We start from the raw sequence: 27616 nt of genomic DNA, 5'->3' as shown, positions 1-27616 counted from the left end.
GCCATTTGTAGCCTGGGCATGAAAACTCAGGATCAGGGTGGTTGGGCTTCATAATTGCAATTTCCAGGAACCTTGCTGGGTGCCCCTGTAAAGTTTCACCCTTAAAAAAACAAATGCGGTATGACCTAAAAGATGCTCTCCGTGCTCATTGGCAGCTTCATTTAGTTAATCAATCAATGATATTGAGTGTTTACTGTGTGCAGAGCACTTGGGAAAGTACAACAGAGTTGGTAGACTCGATCCCTGCCCACAAGGTGTTTACAGTTAACAGGGGGAGAGAGATATTAAAATAGATTAGGAAAATAGATAAATGATACGTAAAATAGATTGGGGAAATAGTACAGTAAAATAATTCTTATAAAAGTATGGTTGGGCTGGGTTGAGTATCAAAATGCTTAAGTGAACATGGCCAGTTCATAGTTGAAACAGAGGGGAGAACAGATAGGGGGAATGAGGGGATTGATCTGGGAAGGACTTTTGGAGGAGGAGTGATTTTAAGGAGGGTTTTGGCGGTGGAGAGTGTGGTGGACTGTCAGATGTGAAGGGGGAGGAATTTCCAGGCCCGAAGAAGAGTGAAGAAGAACAGACTCTTTCAGGAGTCAGTGGAGTGATAGACGTGATCGAGGTGCAAAGAGTAGGTTGGTGTTAGAGAAGCGGAGTGCGTGGATTGGGTCATAGTAGGAGATCAGTGAGGTAATGAGGGAGAGAACTAATTTGGTATTTTAAAGTTTTAAAGCTGATGGTAAAGAATTTCTGTTTGAGGTGGAGGTGGATGGGCAAAGCTTGGAGTCTTTTGAGAAGTGGAAAGGACAGTTGGGTACAGCATTCTTCTGGGGTGCACAGGGTAGTTTGATACCATTTAGGGTCTAGTCTGCATTTTTATGATTTTGATATTTATTCAGCACTTATTATATGCTAAGCACTGGAGTAGATACAAGGTAACCAGATCAGACATAGAGCCCAACCCACACGAGGCTCACAGTCTAAGAAGCACACAGCGTATGTTGGAGTAGATGATTCTGTGGGTCTGTTCAATCCCTATGGTTCTGTAGCACTAAGATTCAGGACAGAAGCCATTTTGCAGACTTTGTAGTCCATTTAGATCTACCAGGCTCTTCCAGGACTTTCTCCTTCAAGTCATCAACTTCACATTTTGGAGAACTCCAAACCCCCAATCGATAAATCAGCAATCAATGATATTGACTGAGTGCTTTCTGTGTCCAAAAGAGAGGAGGTGATGCTTTTGGTCAGAGACGCTACATCTGTATAGCAGTCTGTAATCAATTCAACTTTATTTTATGTCAGGACTTGCATTTGAGCTGAGTTCCCAAATGTTACAGTGACTTAAATGAAAAACAGCGAAGGGAAATTAAAAAAGACAGAGGAATGGTCGAGGTAGGTTTTTCAGGTGAGTTTTTGGAGTGAAGCTGAAAAATCGAGGGAGATGCAAACTAGAAGAGATTTATTCCAGATTTTAGGTGTTAATTCGGAAATGACTGCACCTAAAGGGAGCTGTTGTGGAGGCTTGGCTTTTAGGTGTGTGTTAGGTGAATGAAGAGAATGAAAAAAGGAATGTGATTTGGGTCTCATGAGCAACAATTCATTAATTATTGGAGCGATTTTGGTATTTGGAATGAAAGGATTTCTAGGAATGGGCATTTTGTAAGAAAAAAGGCCAAGCCAAAAGACTCTTCCATAGCCAATAACCCCACTTACTAGGTATGTGACAGCCAGGCTGGAGAGGGTGAGAGATCAGAACTGGTGTCAGCACAATGTGAGGAGCTTCCACTAGAAGTAAAGCAGTCAATTGTATTTATCGAGCCCTTACTGTGTGCAGAACACTGTACTAGACGGTTGGGAGAGTACAGACGCGTTCCCTGCCCCTGAAAGTTAAACAGATGATAAAGGTGACTTGGAAAATAAACACAAGGAAATGCAGTTTGCTGTTTGTTGGGACTGAAAAGGTTAAAGAGACAAAATCTAATTTTAGAGGCAGAGCTGGGGACAGATTCTCACAACTTAACACGGACTCTCAGCAGGAAACTTGAAAAAACCTTGCACGCTTAAACCTCTGGAGTTTTTTTTTTTTAACTCTTTCTTAGGCAAAACTGGGAAAGCACATGTATATGGTACCTTGGGCCACAAAGATTCAAACAAAATGAAGTGACACTTTTCAATCTAGCTTTTAAAGCTCATGGACGGTCTTGTCTAAACAGCCAGCTCCTCCAGAAAAATGACCCAGTAAAATGATCCTGTAGAAGAGTGCGTGCATTTGGGTATGTAGGGGTCCCAATGCCTATGATGACATCAGCAACCAAATTCCAGGACTTTGATAGAATTCTGCTTTCTGTCCCAGAGCTTGCCATCTGGGAGTAGGTGCAAGGGATGGGCCATTCAACTCTACCATTCACTCAATTCCCCCTGAGAGGGGATCAGTCTCCTTGAATACACTTGAAAGGAAACAGGTTTTTGACTCAAGATCATATGGGCTTTTGCCCTGAATAAAAATCCCGATAACATCTGGGAACACCAGTCCAGAGAAGCAAGAGCAAATAGACGTCGTAGAGGGGTGTGAGTAGAGAGAATGCAGCAGGGTAATTGGCTGGGAAAAGGCAGGGGAAAGATAGACCAGGGATGGCGAGGATCCAATTGGAAACCATTTGGTGGGTCTTCCCCTTTATTCTGTTACTTTACTCTTTGACTGTTACACAATTGGAAAAGACTAGTCAAGGTTTCAAATTTCTCGCTTGTGAAAAAACAGCCACCAAATCTTGACTCTGCACAATGTCGTCTTTAAATATTCCCAGGGTCTCCTGAGACCTGCTAATATCTGGAAACTCAGGGGAGGTTTCTAGTCTGGTCTGAATTATCTTTTGAGTTTTTCTAGTAAATGCCAACATAGCCTCTGGACCCTCAGCTTGCTTGCCTTATGAGGTTCTGGGATCCCGGGGGTTAATAGAGACTCAGCACATTGGGCATTACATTTCATTTAAAAAAAAAATTCCCTAAGGCAAAAAAGAAAAAAAAATGTGTTTTTTTCAGGTGCTAAAAATATTATCAGGAAATACTTTTCAGCAATGCGATGTTTTAGGTTACTCTTTCGACTCAAGGGCTCCTTTGTTTCCTCTGTTGAAAAAAAAATCCACATTTATCACAACTAAATCATTTTTATCAAGAAAGCTCAAGTTATTCTGGCAAAGAAACACAAAGTTCCAAGCTGGAGAGATGTAGTGACATTTTCAATTCAGATTCTAAATATGTAATTTTGACTTGATAGGACCACTGTTGTGTACTCTGTTATGAAGGCACTTTTCTTACAAATTGCCTATTCTATATTAAATGATAAACAGTTTATAAATGTTAGTTACTTTACTCTATAACTGGCTGATATATACATGTCTGTGAAAAGACTAAAGTATTGACTACCTCACAGAGTTCTCTCTCTGTTAATAGATTCTATTCTCCTGTTTGGGATCAAGCAGGCATTAGCCTAGGGTTTTCTAGTTGCAGAGGGATGAATCTTAGTTCTGAACTCTTCCCTGCTTTCTTATTGCAGAACCAAGAACTCTAATAAGTCTCTTCCTAATTAGAGGAGGAATGGGGAACTGCCCCCGGTCATTCTGGGCCACCACAAGGTCGGAAAAACAGCTTCCTCATGCTCATCCCTATTATCCGCATCACCTGGAATTCAGTGAGCACTCCAATGAGTTTGGCAGAGGAAGCATACCGTGTTTACAATCTCAGATCCCATTCGGAGTCAGCTAGCTAAGGGCTCCGTTACGAGACCCAGTCAGTTAGTCGATGACAAGTCTCTCTTAAGCTTGAGTGCTCACTTTATTGAGCACTCACAAGACGTGGAACATCTAAACAGGGTCCTTGCTTCCTGAATGATTTATTGATTGAGTGCACAAAACAAAACAAAGATATAAGCACATAACAAGAGGGAGAAGAAAAGTTGGCAACAGGGTGGGAAAGAGATAGGGAGGAGGAATTAAGGCCGAGCAAAGGGGAGAAGTAGGAGTTGGGTCGAGAAGACTGGAGCTGGGTGGAGAAATGGGGACCATCTGGGAGAACTTGAATGCTGATTTGTGTTTGTATTCTCCACTGCAGTTTTCCCATTAAAGACATGGAGACGGCACCAAGTTCCTGGAGCCCAAAGCCCACCCCCATTTACCCCAGTTCCCCATTCGGCAGTGAGCACCAATTTAGCATTTAACTTATGCAGATTGGAAGGGCAGAGGAAGGGAGGAAGGAGAGAGGGATAGAGTTGGGAGGGGTTTCTGGTGGCAACAAAAAGGAAAGGAAAGTAAAATCCCCATTAGACTGTAAACTCCTTGAGGGCAGAGATTATGGCTACAAACTCTCTTACACTGTACTCTCCCAAGCACTTAATACAGTGCTCTGTGCACAGTAAGCACTCAACAAATATCATTGATTGGTGGCAACAGAGGGAGAAGGGGTTAGATTGTAACCTCCCCATTGGTTTGTGAGGCCTTTAATAATTAATCGTAATATTCATGGCATTTAAGCACTTACTGTGTGTCAAGCACTATTCTATGCACTGGGGTAGATAGAAATGTATCAGGTTGGACCCAATCTCTGTCCCACATGGTGCTTGGAGTCTAAGTAGGAGGGAGAACAGGGATTTAATTCCCATTCGGCACTTAGAACAGTGCTTGGCACATAATAAGCACTTGAATACCATTATTATTATTATTATTATTATTGTTTTACAGATGAGGAAACAGAGAAGTTAAGTGACTTGCTCGAGCTCAAACAGCAGGGAAGAGGCAGAGCTAGGATTAAAACCAAGGTCCTCTGACTCCCCAGGACCCGGTTCGCTAGGTCATGCGGCTTCTCCTTTGAAGCTAGTTATCATGTCCACCAACTCTCTCATAATGTTCTCTCCCAAGCACTTAGTATATTGTTCTGTGCACAGTAAGTGCTCAATAAATCAGTTGACTGAGCAGGTGGAGGGGCACAGACCAGTTGGAAAGAGGGTCCTTGACCTCACCCAGTTTACTTTTAGAAGAACCTTGTTCTCCTGACCTTCTAAGCCTAAAGGATATGTATATTTTATTTGTAAGTTCAGTATACTCTTGTTATTTCCTCTTTGATATGTGTGAATTACTCCTCATTGTGCCCTTCGACGCACACTTTTTGTAAATTATTTTTGTCCATATACTCCATTGGAGTTTACTCCTTGCTTCTGCCAAACACAGTCTTCCGAGCACAGTTGGAGATAGTTCAGTGCTTTGCTATCAATCAGTGTTCAATAAATATACTGAGTTGATGGTAGGTGAGAGGAGTGGATGATTTTGTATAGGAAGTAAAAAGGCCCTGAAGGTGGACGGCGCATGGATTTTAGGCATTCGAGGCAGCTCTGTTTGGAGGTTTTTGATTGGGTGACTCTGTCATTGGCTTTCTGCTGGGGAGAGGATGTTCCAGACCAGAGCTCTCCCGAATCTTCTCCCACCCCAGTCCCTCAAGAAAATGTGTGGAAAATTACACTGCTGGAGAGAGGTGCTGGGACCTTAGTGAGCCAACGAGTCTGGTCATTTGGTGTATAGTTTGAGGGGTTTCTCTAGTTGCACCACTCCTGCTTGGAGCATAATGAAAGGGTGTGTCATAGATTATGTTGGTTGTAGCCTCTTCTGTCCCCATCCTGTTTTAGCTCTCGCTCTTTTAGGCATTATGGATAAGCCCAAATTCCAACATTGTGAGGGAGATATGCTAGAGCTTAGGATTTTCTGCCCTATGCAATGTGGCATATTTTGCCAAGATTTACACTTGTGAATTTGTCCTGAAAAACTGTGCGTAGCTCTCTTTCCACAGTTTTGATCCACCCGGAAAATTGGTCTGCATACATTGAATGGGCCACCACTTTATCTGCAAAATCTTCCAACATGAAAGGACAGCGATACTTATAGAATAAGACTCCTGGAAATTTAACTTTATAACTGAAAATAAAAAGGGAATTAGACTTATGGGAGGATAAAACCAGGATCTCAGTCAAGTATCAGTTTTTCCTTTTGCTATCCCCTACAAGGTTTTCTATCGGACTCAATTTCATTGGTGATCTGTTCAGTGATTTCCCCCCATCTATCCCATCAGACCAATTCTCTTCAAAGCAATAAATTAATAAAGAGTATTTGCCGAGGCCCCGCTGGGTGCAGAGAACTGCACTAAGCACAGGTGAGTACAATATAGTGATTGCTGACCTCAAAGAGCTTACATTCTAGTGGGAAAGGCAAATGCTTAGGTGATTTCCAGATCAGTGGAAGAAAGAAAAGGGATATATTCCTTAGTTAGTTCTTTAAGTGATAGGGAATATAAGATACATGTATTCTCCCAAATGTTTAGTATGATGCTTTGCATACAGTAAGCACTCAATAAATACCACTGATTGATTGATTGCTCTGAGAGGTAGGAGTATACAAGTGTTTAGGTGTCCTAGTAGAGCTGAAGTATCTATGAACTATACATGAGAAGCAGTGTGGCTTACTGGAAAGAACCTGGGTTTGGGAGTCAGAGGTCATGGGTTCTAATCCTGACTCTGCCACTTGTCTGCTGTGTGACCTTGGACGAGTCACTTAACTTCTCTGTCCCGCAGTTCCCTCATCTGTAGAAGGGGGATTAGGGCTGTGAGTCCCATATGGGATAATCTGATTACTTTTATCTACCTCAGCACTTAGAACAGTTCTTGGCATATAGTAAGCCCTTAACACTTGTCAGCTGTGTGACTGTGGGCAAGTCGCTTCACTTCTCTGTGCCTCAGTTCCCTCATCTGTAAAATGGGGATTAAAGTTGTGAGCCTCATGTGGGACAACCTGATTACCCTGTATCTACCCCAGTGCTTAGAACAGTGCTCTGCACATAGTAAGCACTTAACAAATACCAACGTTACAAATACCATCATCATTATTATTGCATATAAATTATATATTATAAATTATTTATTTACACTGCCTATCTCTCCTTCTAGAATGTAAGGGGATAGGCCTACCAACTCTGCTATACTGTACTCTCCCAAATGCTTAGTACAGTCTCTACATAAAGTAAGTACTCAATAATTACCACCTATGATTATGATGATGATGAAGTGGTCATCATGGGGATGTAAACTGGGGTAATTAGAAATTCACCTGGACAGACCTCTTAGAAGACAAGTGATTTTAAAAAAAGCAAAAACAATTTTTACCAATTTCCTTCATTTATTCCCTTCCATTTTCAATTCTCTAGAGTATCTTCACTTTCTTACCGGTATCACCTATTTAGCCCTGTATTTTTTCCATTTATCTTATCACTCATCCATCTTTAGCTCTCCTTGATCATTTGGTTCTTTCAATTTGTAGTTCCTTTAAATAATAATAATGGTATTTGTTAAGTGCTTACTATGTGCAAAGGACTGTTCTGAGCAATGGAGTTGATACAAGGTAATCAGGTTTTCCCACGTGTGCCCACAGTCTTAATCCCCATTTTACAGATGAGGGAACTGAGGCACAGAGAAGTTAATTGACTTGCCCAAAGTCACACAGCTGACCAGTGGTGGAGCCGGGATTAGAACCCATGATCTCTGACTCCCAAGCCCGGGGGTCTTTCCACAAAGCCATGCCACATCTCCAGCAGCATATTTTTATATTTTATATTTCAGCATATTTTATATTCCTACTTGTTCTTTTCCCCTGTGAAATTGAGTTTTTGGTGGGATTACAATGGGAAACCCTCAGGAAAGCATATCTCTTAATCCTCATTTATTTTATAACACACATAAGAAAATGTTGGTAATTTATTTAGCATAAAAATCATCTTTTGCATTCCACATTACATATAAAAAGTAAAAATACAAAAAGGCAGAATAAAAACAAACCACGCTCCAATCATTCTAAAGGAATATCTAACTCCTGCAGAAGTCAGAATCACGATAAATTATTTTTTATTATAAAAATGTCATATACATAAAATTCACTCTCATTTTTACACTGCATTTTAATACTGTGAATAATATAAGGGATATAGACTGTAATCCTTAAAGTGGTAAAACCCGTTAAATGCAAGAATGGTGAAAAACAAAGAGGTTCTGGGAAGGTAACCTGGAGAGGTCTTTGCAAGTGGAATTTGTGGTTTCTTGAATACTCTCTCCTGGGGCAGATTTCTACTCCACTTAACCTGCTACCTCCTTGACTTTCATTTTTTCAAAAATTTCTGAAACTTCCTAACCCCTGCCCATTGTGCATGAGGAGCTTCAGAAACAGGGTTCAGAGGTTGAGGTAATGCCCCAACTGGGGAGTGTGGGTTTGTGTTGCTACTTTTGAATATGGTTCCGGCTCACATTTGCTTTAGTGTTTGATCACTGAATTATCTTTTTATATGATATAAAGCAAGCAAAACAAATGAGGAAATGGTGAGTGTAGAAAGGAATAAATGATTAAGAATGGTAACATAAACAATTTTTGAAGCAATTTTTTATTGTTTTTTTTTTTGTGTGTGTGAAGTTGTATGCCATTAGACATTGAGTGATTATAAAACTTGGGAGGTAGAAGGAGGGTGGGAGAACCCATTATCCTAAAGTTACCAAATTCTCTTTGAAGCACCTGAAGTTGATTAAATATGAAAACCCTGCAATTATATTTGACAATGCTGTTTCAAATTTTTCTTTCTAGTGTCAATTTCTTGAGAGAAACACTGGTTCCTGGAAAAGGGGGTTAGAAATACATTACCAGATGGCAATGAAAAGAAAATGTGAGGGAAAAAAAACTCAACTCAAGTTAATGGGGGGAAAAAAGTTTACTAATGTTAACAGGTGAAGCTCATGGCAGCCCCAAGATGGGTGCTATTGTTGTCATGGCAACCACAGTCTGATTCCTACAGGGATTTTCTTGGAGTCTGGTGGCTGAGAGAGTGGGTGGGTCTGTACCAACTTTTAATTTTACACTTTAACGCATCTTATGGCCAACGAGTCACAAGACAACTTGGCTGTGAGCTAATCCCAGCCACCTGCCACCGTGAAAGAGGCCTGCAGTTCATAGAGAGAGCAAAGGGCTTTTACCAGCCCTGGGGTGTGGTTGTTTTGTGAATGTTTCTGCCTCTCTTTTTGTGTCTCTTAGTACAAAGTGTGTTTTTGGGTACTGTGAGTGGAAATATTTCTTCATAAATTTTCCTATGTTTACCAGAGGTTGATTATTTGAGGTGAAGTATTATGGCCGAGGAGGACAAGGGACACTAAAGCAGTCCTGGATTTGGGTAATGTGGAAGCCTGGGTAAGGAGCCAGGACCTATCATTCTTCTGGCACATGAAAACATGTGCACAACAGTTCAAAACCTGGCCTTCGAAGAGCCATTGCTCTTTCCATTTTTAAAAGATGAGAAAGTTAGCAGATGGCTCAATCATTATAGAGAAGTGATTGAATAAAGGAAATCAAAAACTATTAGATGATATCAAATATATATTCAAGCTCTAATGATGAGGATGGTCTGTCAAAGACCAATTCTTTAGGGAAATCCACTGATGCTAAATTTCTTGCTATGTTAGACAATGATGCACAAGACCGAGTCATGGATGGAACAGCTGATGTTATTACACAGTTTTCTTCAGGCATGCCATGTTTAGCTGATGACAATCTTAATTGCTCTTACCTATAGTTTTTCAACTTATCCAAAAGTACATTCCCATCCTTAATCTTTTTTGATTGATAGCAACTGATCATGACTTAATTGAGTGACAAGCCGTTGCGTTCACCTGCTCCTTTACCCCAGGACTTCGGCTGAAAGGCTCGTCCATATCTTGTTAACGAACAGATCTCCCAAGTCCTTGCACATAGCAACACTGGATATTCTGGATTTCACTTCCCTGCTCGGAGTTTCTTGTTGAGATAGGAATGTTTTCTTCGCATTTCCTGGTCCAACTGCTCCTTCAGTGTCCTCACCTGGGGAAAGTACCTCTATTTAAGACCATTGGAGAGATATTTCCCTTTGAAATCAATATTAATATTGTACCACTCTGAGGGACAGGCAGATGCAAACCTTGAGCAAAAAAAGTGAACTTAAAGCTGTAGGACAGTGTGTATGTGTGCGTGTTTGTGTGTTTGAGGGGGAGAGCCAAAGCAAAAGTTTTCTTTTCAGAAAACAATGAGAGATGTATTACTGATAACCTACTGATGTTAGCAGTGATGCTTTAAAACTTTTTAATAGGGAAAATTGAAATTGCCTCCCTCACAGCTATGACCTGAAAACCCTCTTTATCATTGTAGAAGTCGATACCAGTTTGTTTAGCATTTCAACAAATCACCATCACTGAGTTTTCTTTTGGTATTTCAGCTCATTTATGGGATCTGGAGGAGTCTCTTATTGCACTCAATTCCACTAGAAGGCTTATTTTCACATCATGTTTTGGATAGAACATGGTGGCAGAATTGAGCATTAACACGTCTTTCTGGATAATGGGTGACACGGTGTCAGAGGAAACAGGAAATACACCATGAGTTTCCCTTAAAGCAGGTTCTGCAAGAATGCAACCCCTGCACTGTAGGAGAAATAGGTGTACCTTAGGATCCTTTCCATTTCCCCAGCTCATTTTTCTCTGGAATTTCTCCGCAAGGGCTCCCTGGAGCTATCTTTCATCACTTTTTTTTTTCTTCTCGCCTAATGACAGGAGGAAGGCAAGAAGGATTGGGACTTCTTACTGGAAATCAAGCTTTTGATACTTTTTCAGCATCGATCACCAGGAGAAGGCATCCCCCAATTTGCTTGGTCATTCAACAGTGGAGCTGCTCTTATCTCTTGAGAGTTTTCCTAGTACCTACCTGCTCCTCCAGGCCCTTCACTCTCTGCTTGTAGGCTCGCTCTTGAGAATCCAGAGTCCTTTCTGCATGGAGCTGGGTATTGCGCAGCCTCTCTGCTTCCAGATCCAGATCCTCTCGATGCCGAGAAGTCAGTTCAAGCAGTCTCTGGGCATGCTCCAGCTCCAGCTCAGCAATCTGGGACTTGTGTAAACCACAGGACGTATCAGCCGGCTCCCTCCATAGTCCTACCTGGTAAGTTTTACAGCCCAAACCCCTGAGGTGATGTTGCTCTACAGCCCAGGCTTCCAGTCACCGACTATCCCTTCGACGAGAGCTTGCGTTTCGAATGGAGAATGGAAGTTTTCAGGTTTAAGCCAGCTGAGGCTTGGTTTAAACACCAGGTTGGGATTTGGCATTCGGGTTTGCTAGGTTCAGTGCTTTGGTTAAATCACAGCTCAGTTCGAAATGTTTATCATTTGTTTCCAACGGGATTACCAAAAAGCATTTCATGGAAGTGGCTCAAATTCCCTGTTTCCCTCTGGCTTACACATGTTGAATATGGGGCAATGAATTCTAATTCTTATTCTGCCACTGTCTTGTTGTGTGACCTGAAACAAGCTTCTTCACCTCGATTAATTACCATTTGTGAAAAGGGAAAGCCAGGGGGATCTGGCCAAATATTTGGTGAATTTCAGCCTTTAGAACTCAGAAGACGATTTGGCCTCATCGTTGCCATTGAGCTGACAGATGGGAACCACACACACTGTGTACCCCTTGCCAAGTATTTCTTCTTTCTTCCCAAAGCACGTTAATAGTCCGTAAGTTCCCTACCAAATGCCAAATCCCCCACTCTTCCCGGCCCTCTAAAGTGGCCGCTGCTGTGTAGTGACTCAGCAGGTTTCCACATCGCCTTTCGTCAAGGCCAAAGGAGAAATCCAGCTTTCTCCGTGTGTGTATCAATAAGGTCTCCGGGAGCTTTCGCAGGGGACGGATTGTTCGAAACAGCCAGAGGGATTGATACATTGATGGTCCCTGAAAGTTCTGTAAAATTTGCTCCTGGAAGAATCGCTCTTTGCGAGGAGCCGTGTGTTTATCCTCAACACTCGTCGCATCGGTGGTAGCTCTGCTATCCCTGCAGTGTGGGTTTTGGACTGGGCCTGATTGCATCTCCCCCGCTCAGCTTCTCCCGCTCGGCCCACGGAACGCAAAAGGTCACACATCCTGAGGTAGCCTAGCCACCCCGAACTTCTAGCCAACAATGCTTGTTTCCTATCAGGTGAATAAAAGCTGGCAAGAATATTGGGCTGTGAGACCAGAGAGTTAAGCAAGAGGGCTAAGGAAAGTAAACCCTGTCTAAGACAAGAAGGATGGAGATGGCTAACTCCGGCCTGACGTTTCTGAATCTTCACCCACGCCCAGAATTAGTGAATGGGAAGGAGTGAATCAATCAATCAATGGTATTTATTGAGCACTTACATGTGCAGAGCACTGTACTGAGTGCTTGGGAGAGAACGATAAAGCAGAGTTGGTAGACACGTTCCCAGCCCACGATGAGCTTACAGTCTGGAGGGGGAGGAAGACATCAATATAAATAATTTAGAGATATGTACAGAATTGCTGTGGGGCTGAAGGTGGGGCAAATACCAAATGTCCAAAGGGCACAGATCCTCAGTTGTGTCCAAGGAAGAGAGGATAACTATTCCGCGGAGAGCCAGATCCTGTAACCGTTGAGGGACAGTAGTTGAGGGACTGATCAGTTTAGCCTCAGTGCCGTCCAAGCCATGTCATTCTTCTGGGGCAGAGTACCACCTAAGCAAGTACCACCTAAGCTTTATAGGAACAAGAACAGCTCAGAAAAGTCGTGCAAACCTTGAGAAGCAGCATGGCCCAGTGGAAAGAGCATGGGCTTGGAGTTAGAGGACCAGAATTTTAATCCTGGCTCCACTTGTCTGCTGTGTGACCTCGGGCAAATCACTGAAGTTCTCTGAGCCTCAGCTCCCTTATCTATATAATGGGGATAAAGACTGTGATTAGCTTGTATAGCTCCAGCGCTTAGTACGGTGCCTTGCACAGAGTAAGCCAAGTCGGAGGGACTTGGATTCTAATCCCAGCTCTGCCACTTGTCTTCTGTGTGGCCTGGGGAAAGTCACTTAACTTCTCTGTGCCTATGTTATCTGTAAAATGGGGATTAAGACTGTGACCCCTATTTGGGACAGGGACTGTGTCCACCCTGATTACCTTGTATCCACCCCAGCACTTAGTACAGTGCCTGGCGTGTAGTAAGACTTAACAAATATCACAATTATTATTCTGCACACAGTAAGCGCTCAATAAATACGATTGAATGAATTAAATACCATCAAATAAAAAATCCTTCAAAAATACCAAGTGTTAACTGAGACCGTTCTCCACCAAAGGTCTATCAAATGGTTAGGAGGCTTGGTGACAAGTTGGGAAAATAGGAATGTTGGGTGTGTACCCACCCATCCATCTAGAGTTGTGTAGGTAGCTGAACCTAGGAGAGAGGAGAGTGGGGGTAAATGATCTGTGAGAGCTAAATTCCGGAGACTCTTCCCTTAGCCCCAACCATACTCTGGAGCCTGTTTTGGGGTAGGGATTGTCTCTATCTGTTGCCGAATTGTACTTTCCAAGCGCTTCGTACAGAGCTCTGCACACAGTAAGCACTCAATAAATAAGGCTGAATGAATAAGTCTCTGTGCTTCAATTCTCAGCTTCAAGCTTGTCCTTTAGTAACGCATAAGCCTCCTTAAGGGGGTGCTGTGAGAACTCATGTTTGCAGCTACGGGAGATATTATCATTATTTACTATGCTTTGGGGAGGAAACTGCAGGGTCAGAAGTATATGTTTTACATTCCCTTTCCTTATGTTGAGAAACAAAGAAGCCCAAGTATTAAAAAAAAAAAAAAAAGAAAGAGAATGGGGGGAAAAAAAGGAAGTCCTGTCCCTTTAAAAATCCATGGTAGGCTCCTGGAAGCAAATGTTAAAAGGAGAAGAGAAAAAAGTGAAATCCAAAATAAATAAACGGCCACATCCGGATTTCCCCTCCTGAGACACTAATAAAGGGTTTTATGAGTTTGATATGAATTACCCTTCCCGGCCATTTACAGCTGATCTTCTGGAACTCATTAGCTATTCCCTCCCCTTCCCCCAGCCCAAACGGAGGGGGTGAACTTGAGGGAATCACAGGGCACCATATACAAAGCATTTCATACTTTGCGAAGTACAATTTTACAGTTTACGAGGCTGCTTTTTTTCCCACAACAGAAACCGGTCTCACGTTTCTAGTCACCCACAGGAACATTTATTAAGACAACTTTTGTTCTGTCCTGAACCAGCCAAGACGGCAGAGCCTGGCTTACCCCCTTCCCAAACAGCTCCTGCTCGGAACATTCTCTGCCCAATCAGTTCAGAAGGCACCTGGGAGGTCAGAACATTCTCCGAGAGTAAACACCATGATGCATCGTAGCATTCTGCATGGAGAATTACACGGAGAATGAGGTTTTCGTTGGAGTGGGTGCGGCAGAGGGGAGGATTCTGGGCACCAGGCTGTTGGTTCAGTCTTGGCCCAGGTCAGCAGCCAGCAGTGTTTAGATGTCTTCCCAGCTGCTGAATAGCCCAGATGACAGAAGTGGGAGGTGTTAGTTCCTAGAGAATAAGGCCCCACAACTCAAAGCTCCGAGGTGGCAAAGAAGGGGGATTTGTTCTTCCAACTGTGAGGACTTCGGTCGTTTTCTAAATAAATACGGGAATGGGGTAGCAGATAGAGGAAGTGGGAGAACACATGAGCAAGGTGGGAGGTGTCTCCCCTCCCATCTCCACTGAGTATTTTAAAAGAGAGTTCTTGAGGGGTAGGTTCCTGAGGGGACCACAGTGATGGAGACAAGGTCAGACTGAGCCAAAGGATTCTAGACTTCTCAATGAGGCCCATGGACAAAATTCACCCCATCCTTAAAGGAGTCCCGGACAAAGCTGTGTCTTCCCCATTGAAAAGGCGCCAAGCCAAGCAGAGCAGGCAAGGGAGGGAGCTGGGATTAGAACTCGTGACCTTCTGAATCCCAGCCCCATGCTCTGTCCACTACGCCATGCTGCTTCCCTAAATCACCACCACCACCTCCACGACCACTTGGTCCAATCAAAATATTTCTCGGTCAAAGCATTTGTGTAAATCAATGGTATTTATTGAGCACTTATTGGGTGCAGAGCACTATACTAAGCACTTGAGAGAGTACCATACAACAGAGTTGGTAGCCCTGTTCCCCACCCACAAGGAGCTTATACTCTACAGGGGAGCTTACAGTCCAGGGGACTAAATTCAGACTTCATGAGCAGGAGAGCAATTAGATTCTCCTCCGTTAGCAGTAGGAGAGGTGTGTGGGAAGGCTTGCCACAGAAGGCAGCTGTATTTTGAGAATGTTTAGCAGCGAGACATATTTTTAGCCATATTCCATTCTTGACTCTCTCTTTGTTGATATTATTGGGAATTTACAGCACAAGGCCCAAAAGCATGTGTTCTAAATCCCCACAGTGACAAAAAGAGGTGAACCAAAAACCTCTTTCAGTGACTGACTCTGGTAAGTTATGCAAGATGCCGCAGATTTTTCTAGGCTGGGTTTCTTTTTTTTCTGTTTTTTTGGATGAAGGAGAGAGGAGTCTAGCTGAACCATAACTAGACCAGTAATCAGGAGTGAATGTTTAAAATTAATTGCATAAAAATCAGTTTGAAAGGTTAAGCCGGACCAGCTATTCAATTACAACATAGCTACATAGTTACTTTGTGTAAAACTAATAAATTTTGAATCTGGATCACAGATATTGGATTCATGCTCTGAAGTGTCCTATTTTCCTTGTATTCACTTTTCTCTTCGGCAGATCAATAAGAAAATGACCTATTTTCTTGGGGGTCATGGATGCACCTAACTCCTAGCTGGTCTCATTCACTCTCTCACGCACTCAGTGGTATTTATTGAACACTTCCTATGTGCAGAACACTGTACTAAGCACTTGGGAGAGTACCATATTCTCCAACCTTTTATCTTGTATCTATGCTAGTGCTTAGTCCAGTGCTTGGCACATAGTAAACATTTAGAGCCATTATTATTAATTACATTCATGCAAAAATATATATTTTCATTTTTATTCTCAAAAGTTAAAATAGTCTCCCTCTTCCCATCAGGATAAAGATAGTGCCCTCTTTAAAATTATGTCTAGTAATAATATGATGATTTCAGGTCATTTTTGCTCCCAAAGCTATAGTCTCAAAGTGTCCAGAATAAAAGTAGTACTTGGTTTCACATGCATTTTAATTTGACATTTTGATTTATGTAAATGCTGAGTCATTGAGACATCAAGGAAGCCTGCTTGGAGTATTCCCCCTTTTTGGCCATGTCTCTTAAATGCCACTTTATTTTTAATTAAAAAGGATATTCCTCTTCTGGAGATGTTGGCATCTAACTCCCATGATGCCTTAGAACACAGGCAGATCTATCTTGCAGTTCAAAAATCCATGGCCCTCTATCAGCAATTAATGAAGGGCGAGGGAGTCTTCAAGTCTTTAGGTAAATCTAGTCCTGACTTCCTTGTGCTGAGTTAGTTCTGATAGGATAGCTTTTGGATATGACTCTACATGCTGAATGCATGTCCAAATACCATTGAAATAGATGGATTCAAGGTTATGAAAACTGTATAAATTTACCAGGACCAAAAAAAAAGCTTTCTGAATGAATAAAATATTGTGCAGCGAGGGGAGTTGGGGGAAAGGAATAAGAGCTGATTAAAAATGTGGAAAGTTTTATACATAAATCTTTTCTGTTAAAGGAGTCAAGGGTCAACTGAAACTGCTCGTATTAAATTTAGAAGACGGCTCTACCACCTGGTTTGGATTTTGCTTTCTCCATCACTAGAGCTAATTAGGCCAATTCCCAAGTGTCCCTGCTGATACCTAACACATGCGTGACACAAATTATTTCTTCAAGCCTGAATCAGCACCTCTCAGCTGCCTGCGAGCCCCTACTCTGAGCTCAAGACAGGCAAAACAAGTAGCCATGGAGCATGAGGGCTTGTGGTTGCCAGGCCTGAGGGATGGAATTTGGTTTGAAGAATTCGGGTAGGCATTATTTGAACTAAATTCAAAGACTCTGAGAGCAATGGTCAGGTACATATTCGGAGGGTTTGGGAGTCCAGAATCAGACCTAAGAAAGACAAGTCGCTTGCTTCCTATTACCATTTAATTGTCAAGATTATTTTCAGTCAAATGGTCAATCTGTTTTCTATTACAGGTAGTTTTTATATCTTATGTTTTTATTTCTATCAAATATTTGTTATGTTTGTTTATTTTTATGTTGGAAAAACAGTGCCAAGTGAACCTCTGAGTTTCAAGCTACTTAAGTGTCAAGGAGCTTAGCTTCTCTGTGCTTCAGTTAACTCCTTTGTAAAATGGGCATTAAGACTGTGAGTCCCAGGTGGGACATGGACGGTGCACAACTTATTTTCCTTGTATCTACCCTAGAGCTTAGTAGAGCGCCTAGCACACAGTAAACACTTAACAAACACCATATAAAAAAGCTAGGAATCTTCCTCTCTAATATATTGTTTTATATAGAAAAAAATATTCCCTTTATTTCAAATTTTCTTATTGCAAGTATTTGCTACATTTTGTTTTCGCAGGTCCGTGTTGCTGTGAATCCATCCCAGGACCCCCTAAACTTCTTTGATTGGAAACATAGTAAGGTCAATCTCTGTGTTTTCCTGTTACTTAAAGGATCATATAAATTCAGTTCTGGTGCCTGGGATGAGGAACATAAGCAGCTGCTTTTCAAGGTAGCAACTGAAACCCTTTCCACAAGGATTTTGTGGCACCATCTTTGAAGGGACAAAACCCTCCTCTGGCTCTATGTGGGCAGCAGTGGACTGGTCCACTAGGTAACTGGGAATATCCCAGTGGGTTAATGGCCACTGGAGCTACTTACTCTAAGCTGCAACTAGTTCTGAACGACTCCTACCTTATTCAGAGCAAGTAAGGGCCCAATTAGTGGAGCAGTGGATGCAAGGAAAAGAACTTCCAGTCCTGAAGTCCCATATTCCTCCTTCCTCTCTCCCACCTCTCTCTCTTTTGGTACTTGTTAAGTGCTTACTTTGTGCCAAGCAAGGTACTAAGGACTGGGGTAGATATAAGGTAATCAGGTTGGGCACAGACCCGCTCCCAAATGGGGCTCACGGTCTAAGTAGGTGGGAGTACGGTTTAATCCCCATTTTACAGATGAGGAAACTGAGGCACAGAGATCAATCAATCTTATTTGTTGAGCACTTATTGTGGGCAGAGCACTGTACTAAGTGCTTGGGAGAGTACAAAATAAAAGAGCTGGGAGACACAGTCCCTGTCCACAATAAGCTCACAGTCTAGAAGGGGAGAGAAACATTAATATAAATAAATTATGGGTATCTATATGCTCTGGGGCTGAAGGAGGGGTGAATAAAGGGAGCAAATCAGGGCAGTGCAGGAGGGAGTGAGAGAAGAAGAAATGAGGCCACTCAGGGAAGGTCTCTTGGAAAAGAGGTGCCTTCACTAAGGCTTTGAAAGTGGGGAGAGTGATTTTCTGTCCGACACGAAGAGGGAGGGCGTTCCCGGCCAGAGACAGGACACGGATGAGAAATTGGAGGCCTGATAGATGAGATGGAGGTACGGTGAGTAGGTTGACAATAGAGGAGAGAAGTACGTAGGCTGGCTTGTAGCAGGAGAGTAGCAAAGTGTGATAGGAGGGAGCAAGGTGATTGAGTGCTTTAAAGCCGACGGAAAGGAGTTTCTGTTTGACGCAGAGGTGGGTGGGTGACTTCTGGAGGTTCTTGAGGAGTGGCCAGACATGGACTGAATGTTTTTGTAGAAAAATGATCTGGGCAGAAAAGTATGGATTGGAGTGGGGAGAGACAGGAGACAGGGAGGTCCACAAGGAGGCTGATACAGTAATCAGAGCGGGATAGGATAAGTGCTTGGATTAGTGTGTAGCAGTTTGGATGGAGGGGAAGGGGCAGATTTTAGCAATGTTGTGAAGGTTGAACTGAGAAGATCTGGTGATAAATGGAGCATGTTGGTTGAAAGAGAGAGATGAGTCAAAGGCAACGGCAAGGTCCTGGGCTTGTGAGGCCAGAATCTCCTAGTAGTAATTTCTGAGCCGGCCTAGCCCTGCGTGCAGGGAAATGGACAGATGTGAGAGGCAATCGGTCCATCCTTGAGTGAATCTATATATAAGTAAAGATAAATCGGAGAATATGGATGCGTGGAAAGTTCGTCTTCCCTCCAGCCGTAGGAGTCTATCCAACTAGAGTCTCCCTTGGATGTGAAGGGGAGAAACCCTGGAGGATGCAGCTTGAGTGAAGCCATCTGATATATATCCACTAGGGCATTAATTGGATTTTCAAAATCTCTTTCTCAACCTACATTCACTTGCTCACACAATGGCCACTCTCTACTTCTTGATGTTAGGAGAGACTCTCTACCAATACAGAAGCAGCGTGACCAAGTGGATAGAGCACAGGCCAGGGACTCAGAAGTACCTAGGTTCTAATCTCGATTCTGCCATTTGACTGCTGTGTGACCTTGGCAAAGTCATTTAACCTCTCTGTGCCTCAGTTACCATGTCTGTAAAATAGGGATTAAGACTGTGAGCCCCATGTGGGACAGGTTCAGTGTCCACACTGACTGACTTTCATTCATTCATTCCTTCAATCGTATTTATTGAGCACTTACTGTGTGCAGAGCACTGTACTAAGCACTTGGAAAATACATTTTGGCAACAAATTGTCCACCCCATCACTTAGTACAGCGCCTGGTACGTAATAAGCGCTTGACAAATAGTATAAAAAAAATCAAGCAGAGCAATTTTCAGCAGGGGATTTCCATTGCATTTCACTCACTGTCAGCAATACTTATAACTCTTAATAGAGCTCCCAGTAGATGCATGTTCCCAATATTACAACTTGTTTTTTGCAGCGTGTCTTTACTGGGCAGGAAGCAAATTACAGAAATGTCCAACAATTTGCCTTACAGAGGTGGCAAGTGTTCTATGCAATCAAATCTTTTGTCAGTGGGCAGGGTCAGGAGAATAAGAGAGAAAGAGGTCTTTACTCACTCACTTCTTCCCGCCTGGGACTCCCGCTTAAAATCCACCAGATCACAGCTCTCCCCATCTTCCAACCTTCCTGAAAATCTACCTCCCTAGGAGGCATTCCCTAGTAAGCTTTCCCTTCCCAGATGACCTCCAACTATGGCTTATTTCTGTTTCTGCTTATTTCTGTCTCTCCCTTTAGATTGTGCGGCCCCGGAGGACAGGAATCATTTATCTTACTCAATTGCACTTTCCTAACTACTTAGTATAATGCATAGTAGGTACTAATGATTGATTGAAGTTTTTTTTTTCATTCTCTGTTATCTGAAGCTATTCCGGCATCTCACAGGGCATACATTTATGCACCCCACTTTCAACTATGTTATTATTATAATAATAATTGTGGTATTTGTTAAGCGCTTACTATGTATCGGGCACTGCACTAAGTGTTGGAGTGGATAAGTAAATCAGGTTGGACGTAGTTCCAGTCCCTTATGGGGCTCACAGTCTTAATTCCCCATTTTACAGAGTAACTGAGGCATAGAGAAGTTAAGTGACTTGCCTAAGGCCACACAGCAGACAAAGAGCAGCGCGGGGATTAGAACCCATGACCTTCTAACTCCCAACCCGTGCTCTACCCACTTCGCCATGCTGCTTCCGGAGGTCTGTCACTATTTTCCTATAATGATATATGTAGATATGTCTGTAGTGGAAGACCTGGTATTTAGTGGGTTTGCGGAGCAGTGACGGGGTACCTGTGAGCATGCAAAGGAATATGGGTTCATCGCAAATCGGAGCGAGGGATGCGATAATTTGGAACTTGTTCTTTTAGGGTGGAGCGTAGCGTTTTCTTTTAGTGTAGGAGTGCAAACTATGTCTCTAGAGCTACGGCTGATTCTTTTTGGCCCCTTATGTGGCTATCCACCAGGGTTTAGGGCTAAGGAAGAAGACTTCGAGTACAGGCATCTCCTGCTGCCCCTTTGCACTCTCTTCTCCCCTCCTTTCTGCTCTCCTCCTGTCCCTTCCCCCTTTCTCCTCCCGTCTCATCTCTTTTCCTGCCCCCTTTGCTCCCCCTTCCCTGTCCCTTTCCCTTCCCCTTTGGCAACAACAGCTGTTGCTATGAAGCAGTTGCATGGCTCAATGACATCATCCCGTGAACTGGATGGTTCTTTGTGTACCAACTGCTCAGTGATTTAATTTTGCTCGGTTCTTAGGCAAAAAAAGATTGCTGACCCCTGTTTTCGATTCTGTTATGCCAAGTCAGTGTTTTACTTAACTCCTTTGACTTTTCTGTTGGTTTGGCTTCATTGTCATTTTGTTTATTTAGGTTGCATTAAAGCTCACAAAGGGTCTGATTCACTAGTTCTTAATCAAATCTCCCACTGACCTCAATGGAATTTTTTCCAGCGTGAGGATTTCTGAATTAAGTCGAGAGTTTATATTGTTTCTCAACCTATTGCATTCTTTTCATCCGAGAATTTGGCACTCGTGTGCTGGAACAGGTTGATCTGCCGATATATTGGCCACACTTACCTCACATTGAATCAAACCTCGAGTTTGAAATTGTTCATCTCCCGCAGAAGCCCAGAAAAGCAGAATCAATCTGAGGAAGTGATTACGATAATGGACCCTGCCCTGGGAAGCATTTGGAAAACTCAGAAACCTTGAGCTTTATTGTTGGCTGGGATGGTATTCATTCGTTCGTTCGTTCACTCATGAACGATTGAATGAATGAACTAAACTGGGGGTTGGGGCCCCGGAGGAAAGCCCAGAGAGGGGGTGGAGGCTGAGAGAGAAGTGGGAAGGTAGAGTGGGAAAGGGGAGTGGGAGGAAGAGAGAGAGAAGGAGGGGGTTGGTTAAAAGAGAGAAATGAGTGGAAGAAAAAGGAAAGGGGAAGAACGGCAAGGAGAAGAGATCAAAAATGAAGAAAAGGAAAAAAAAGTCACTTGAAAGGGTGAAACGCAAAAGGATGGAGAAGACAAAAGTGACCAAGGGGAAGGTAAAAATGGTAGCAGGGTTGGGGCAGGTAGAAATGACAGTAGGAGGTGAAAACCTTCTAGAAGGGAAGAGGACAATAGAAAGGAAGAGAAAGGAGGAACCGAAGAAGAGGGCTAATGACTTTAGCAACATTTACATATGTGAGTCCGTGTCTGAATCTTCATGTGCATTTCTGTGTGTGGCTGATTTCTCTTACAGTACCTGGCTGAGGGTCTTTGGAGCAGCGGAGGCATCCTTCTCCCAGCGGAAGGCTGAGCGGGCCAGTTCCTTGTACTCTCCTTCCAGTTGGGTCAGAGCCCGCTGCAGGCCGGCCACCCTCTCGCGAAGAGCCCCGTTCTCATTCTGGAACTTCTGAGCTGAAGCTACCGCCTCCTCCTCGCTCAGCTGCTGTCGAAGGATTATCTGAGGCATACATTGTGAGATGGGAAGGTTTCTGCAGCCTCTAAAGCCTTGGTTTTTCAAGGGCAGTGAACTCCCATTAAGGAAGGGTTTGCTCAAATCCGGGTGCTAGAGAAGTTGAATTCTGGCAGGGTCCCATGGACACCTAATCTTTTTCCCTGAATTAAATGATTTGCAGGTCAATTTGATAAGACATTTTGGAGACGGTCTTTGAAGCTGCTAAATAGGGCTGGATTTTCAGAAAGTGTAGGAAGAGATTTCAGAACAATACTATCTTTGCTGATAGTGGAACTGTCCCTTGGACTGCAGTACAATGTTTCATCAGTCAGTGAACTGTGATATTTTAAAATGAGAGAATTTACGACCCTGCTGCACAGGTTAACAAAGCTAGACAAGGTTGTGACATGGGTCCGTGACAGCCCCTATACTTCCCACGCTGCCGTGACTGTTGGCATTTCACTGGCTTTCCCTCACTTGGACCGATAGAGTCTTTAGGGTTGGGAGTCCAGCGCCGTGGCTTTGAATGGCCCCACCCTGACTCGGTAGGGAATAAATATACTCTTAGCATAATTTCCAAAATAGAAATAAGGCCTTTCTCTGTCTTCTCCTTCCTTCGCCAGTAGCACTGTAGCACTTTGGGTTGATTTTGTCCTGCCACCCTGCCCATCTCACTCTCTCTTCCACCTATTCAATCATATTTATTGAGCGCTTGTTGTGTGCAAAGCATTGTACTTGGGAGAATACAATACAACAGCAGACACAATCCCTGCCCATGACGAGCTCACAGTCTAGCTCCTCTCTTTCCCTATCCTGCTCCGTCCTCACTTTCTCTCTGTCTCTTTATTTCCCCCTCTTCCCTCTCTCCCCCTTTTTCTTTCTTTCCTTGCCCTCCCACTTCTCTCTCTCCCAACTCCCCCCTCCTTTCCCCCTTTCTTCTTCTCCCTTCCTCTCTCCCCATCCCTTCCTCTCTTTTCCACCCTCTCCCTACCCCCCACCCGATCCTCACTTACCTCCTGCAGATGCTCTATCTGCCCTTTCAGGTCTTCACACCGCAGCTGCAGCTCACTGAGTTGGTCTTCCTGCAGTAGCTCCCTCTCAGCCAGCCCATGGCTCTGTCTCTTACTCTCGGACAGTGCCTGACGCACAGAATCCAGGTGTTTCTAAGGAGAAATAGAGCACACCGGGGTTTTGTGAAGTACATTTTGTCCACTAACCACCTAATAAAATGCAACCTGAGCAGCTGTAGGGAGAATGGTCAGTCAGTCACGAGGGCCAGACATTCTGGACTTTGTAAATCCAGACCAAAGGGAGTGAGGCACTGCCTCCTTTTATCAGCTCTTCGTGGGCAGGCGATATGTCTTCCCATTCTGTTATATTGGACTCTCCGAAGCGCTTAGTTCTGTGCTCTTCACACAGTAAAAGCTCAATAAATATGATTGCTTGATTCATCCCGCCTTCCCAAAATCACTTGAGAGAAAAGACTCTGTCTCTAGGGTTTTATGGAGAATGATGGAGAGGCATCTAGCTGTACAGCCCCTTGGTGGAAGGTGGGCTCCTTGAAGCTCTGGTTAGACAGGTTGTTAATGACTGAGGTGCTTCTGAAATGCTATAATCTTTGTTACTTGATTAATTTGGACTTAGTTTTTGAGAGACTGAGGTCTTCCCAAAGCATCGCTTCCCAAATATTAGATAGTAGGCTTCGTGAGGGCAGGCACCTTGTCAGTTTATTTTTATAAAATTTTCCCAAGCCTAGAGTTAGTAATAGTATCACCAAACGCCTTCTGTGTGCAAAGTGTCACATTGTCTGGGGAAAAAAATACGCAGATGAGAGTTAGAGACTGAGGCATGGGTTTGGGCAGCCTCTCTCCTTGAAGAGGCCCAGTGTTAGGGGACCTTCTGCTCTCTGGGTCCTTGTCCTTCCTCCACAGATGACGATGGTATTTGTTAAGCACTTACTCTGTGTCAAGCACTGTTCTAAGCGCTGGGGTAGATACAAGCTAATCGGGCTGGACACGGTCCCTGTCTCACATGGGGCTCAAAGTCCTAATCCCCATTTTAGAACTGAGGAAACTGGCTGTAGTACTGCCCTGTCTAGCTCAATCAATCATATTTATGGTGCCCTTACCATGTGCAATACACTGTACTAAGCATTTGGGAGAGTTCACTATAATAGAGTTGAGAGACGTGTTCCCTGCCCGTAATGAGCTTACCGTGTAGAGGGGGAGACAGACAGTAATATAAATAAATACATTATGCATATATACATTGGTGCTGCAACTCCGGGTCAAGTCCTGCATTTAACCACTGGGTCAGAGTCAGTGAGGGACAGGTCTCCTCCCAGCAGGGACCAAGCAGACCGGCAGCTTCAGAGAGAGTCAGCAGAGAAGAGGGATGTTTCTTTGGTATCTCTGTGTCCATGTGGCTTCGCTTTCTTTTGTGCCTCTGTTTCTTGGTGTGTGCTTATGTCCCCGTGTATTTCTCCATGTAAGTCTGAAGCAGCGTGGCTCAGTGGAAAGAGCATGGGTTTAGGAGTCAAAGGTCATGGGTTCTAATCCCAGCTCTGCCACTTGTCAGCTGGGTGATTTTGGGTAAGTCATTTAACTTCTCTCTGCCTCAGTTCCCTCATCTGCAAAATGGGGATTAAGACTGTGAGCCCCACATGGGACAACCTGATTACCTTGTATACCCCCCAGCACTTAGAACAGTGCTTGGCACGTAGTAAGCGCTTAACAAATACCATCATTATTTGTCAGCTGTGTGACTTTGGGCAAGTCACTTAACTTCTCTGTGCCTCAGCTACCTCATCTGTAAAATGGGGATTAACTGTGAGCCTCAGATGGGACAACCCGATTACCCTGTATCTACCCCAGTGCTTAGAACAGTGCTCTGCACATAGAAACCGCTTAACAAATACCAACATTATTATTAACCTTTGGGTGTCTTCCTAGTACATTCATTCAATTCATTCAAACGTATTTACTGAGCGCTTACTGTGTGCAGAGCACTGTACTAAGAGATTAGGAGACAACAGTATGACAATAAACAGACACATTCCCTGCCAGTGGTGAGTTATAATAATAAGTATCGTACTTGTTAAGCATTTACTATGTGCCAGGCCCCGTAGTAAGTACTAGGGTGGATACAAGCAAATTGGGTTGGACGCAGCCCCTGTCCCGCATGGGGCTCACAGCCTTAATTCCCATTTTACAGATGTAATAATAATAATAATAATAATAATGTTGGTATTGGTTAAGCGCTTACTATGTGCCGAGCACTGTTCTAAGCACTGGGGTAGATACAGGGTAATCAGGTTGTCTCACGTGAGGCTCCCAGTTAATCCCCATTTTACAGATGCGGTAACTGAGGCACAGAGAAGTTAAGTGACTTGCCCACAGTCACACAGCTGACAAGTGGCAGAGCCGGGAGTCGAACTCATGACCTCTGACTCCGAAACCCTGGCTCTTTTCCACTGAGCCATGCTGCTTCCCCGCTGTGATTAGAACCCATGACCTCCTGACTCCCAGGCCAGTGCTCTATCCACTATGCCATGCCGGTACATTACAATTGTCACATTGTATTGGACTATAGGTAGTTGGTGGAACTCTATTAAATGAGTGCTCTTGTAAATATGTATTTACACCAAGATCCTAGGGGTTCTCGAACTTGCTGGTCAAGTAGTTTAGAAGTATAGAATTTAATGCCAGGGCTGATAGAAAAAATCCGCTAAAGAAGTTCCCAGAATTTCTGATTTCCAGATCCCAAACTGGCTATGACACAGAAGCTGGAAGTGTATGGTACCTTCCAGAATTTTGGTCCTAGAAACTCTGAACAGAAGAGCCTTATTCTCCCATTTAGCTCTTCCTAGCCTAGACACTGCTCTCCTGTTCTCCTGCTGGGATTGTTAACCTACCCCACGTTTTTCACCTCCCCCAACCCTGGAGCTTATGCCCTTGATATTGGCTCCAACATACTGCAATAAAGTTGAACTTTGATTTTCCAAATGTCCTGGAGGAAATGTTAAAAAATTGAGTCAAGTCAAATTTCAGTTAATTAGGAGGTTTTATAATGTGATGGTGTTACCGATGAGGAAAATGAGAAATATAATGCAAACTTCAGCTAATCAAGGTTCAGTGGTTTATAACTGGAATATCCCTTGCAACAACCAGTGGACTTTTGTGTTTTCTTATTTCTCGTCGTTGGCAGCATGTGCTTTCTTTCCCAAAGTCCTTTTCTTTCCAGTCATTTTCCAATCTTCCACTCTCTCACCCCTGCCTCCTGTCCCTATTTATCAGCCTGTCCTTATTTTTCAGCTCTTCTACTGTTCGAGTCCATGATTTGGGTGTTTTACCCTGGGCAGAGCTATGGGGCATGGTTGTATCTACCGTTGGTGTTGGTGTCTTTCAATTCCATCGTATTTATTGAGCGCTTACTATGTGCAGAGCACTGTACTAAACACTTGGGAGGGTACGATACAGTAAGCGACGAGGAACTCATACCCGTATATGAGGGTACAAACGTAGGATCCCCTTTAAGAGCCCCGCATGCCAGCGTAGAAAGCCTCAAAGTAGCCATTTAGGAAAGATCTACTGAGGGCACCGTCTTCATAATGTATCCATCAGTGACCCTGTTGGTTACCATAAGGGGTGGTACGATTTTGGGTGTGGGCCAAGTCCCCCACATCCCGAGGCCCCCGAAACCCTGTATCAATCCGCCCCTGAAACACCCATTTCTGTCCTGCCCCAAGCTTATTTTTTTATGGTATTTGTTAAGAGCTCACCATGTGTCAAGCACTGCTCTAAGCGCTGGGGTGGGTATGAGTTAATTAGGTTGGACACGGTTCCTGTCTCGCATGGGGCTCACAGTCTAAGTAGGAGGGAAAACTGGTATTTGATCCTCATTTTACAGTTGAGGAATCTGAGGCACAGAGAAGTGAAGTGACTTCCTCAAGGTCACACAGCAAGCAATTGACAGAGGCGGAATTAGAACCCAGGTCCTTGACTCCCAGGTCCTAGCTCTTTCCACTAAGCCAGGCGGCTTCATTCTCTCCTGTGTTCAGCTGCTGGCAGCAGCAGAGGCTTGATGTCCAGGAGCTCTCCAGATCACTTCTTTCCTCCCAATTTGCTGGCCACAGTGGAGGTTCTGACCTCTTTCAAGTGACCGGGCTCTCTGGGGATTGTTTCTTCAACACTGCCTCCTGTTTGCTAAACTGAGGGTTCTACATAAACAGATTAAGTTAGAAGTGTCCCCACGAGAATGTACAGTCTCAAACAGATATAACCACGGGCATTCAAATAAACATATGCCGACAGAGTCTCATAG

At 43.6% G+C, this 27616-nt stretch overlaps 1 protein-coding gene and 1 long non-coding RNA gene across 3 annotated transcripts in view; one reads left to right on the top strand and one right to left on the bottom strand.

The window, feature by feature from the left end:
• The window catches only part of LOC114813181, an 89050-nt gene extending 66873 nt beyond the window's left edge, over positions 1 to 22177 (top strand). The window contains exons 5-7 of the long non-coding RNA XR_003760817.2: positions 10652 to 11033; positions 17466 to 17523; positions 22097 to 22177. This is a non-coding gene — a long non-coding RNA (uncharacterized LOC114813181). The remainder of the gene's footprint in view (positions 1 to 10651; positions 11034 to 17465; positions 17524 to 22096) is intronic.
• Positions 7922 to 27616, bottom strand: part of LOC120638520 (rootletin-like) — a 30930-nt gene continuing 11235 nt past the window's right edge. The window contains exons 3-7 of one of the 2 annotated variants that reach the window (XM_039912753.1): positions 23308 to 23457; positions 22100 to 22300; positions 10803 to 10982; positions 10544 to 10641; positions 9840 to 9926 (exon numbers count right to left, since the gene is read on the bottom strand). In XM_039912753.1, the coding sequence (XP_039768687.1) occupies positions 10570 to 10641; positions 10803 to 10982; positions 22100 to 22300; positions 23308 to 23457 (603 nt within the window). In that variant the 3' untranslated portion in view covers positions 9840 to 9926; positions 10544 to 10569. Of the gene's footprint in view, positions 9927 to 10543; positions 10642 to 10802; positions 10983 to 22099; positions 22301 to 23307; positions 23458 to 27616 lie in introns of both variants that reach the window. The other variant, XM_039912752.1, reaches the window with a different exon arrangement.

The sequence above is a fragment of the Ornithorhynchus anatinus genome, chromosome 7, assembly GCF_004115215.2.
Source record: "Ornithorhynchus anatinus isolate Pmale09 chromosome 7, mOrnAna1.pri.v4, whole genome shotgun sequence".
Lineage (NCBI taxonomy): Eukaryota > Metazoa > Chordata > Mammalia > Monotremata > Ornithorhynchidae > Ornithorhynchus > Ornithorhynchus anatinus.
This window is presented reverse-complemented; position numbering and strand designations above follow the sequence as displayed.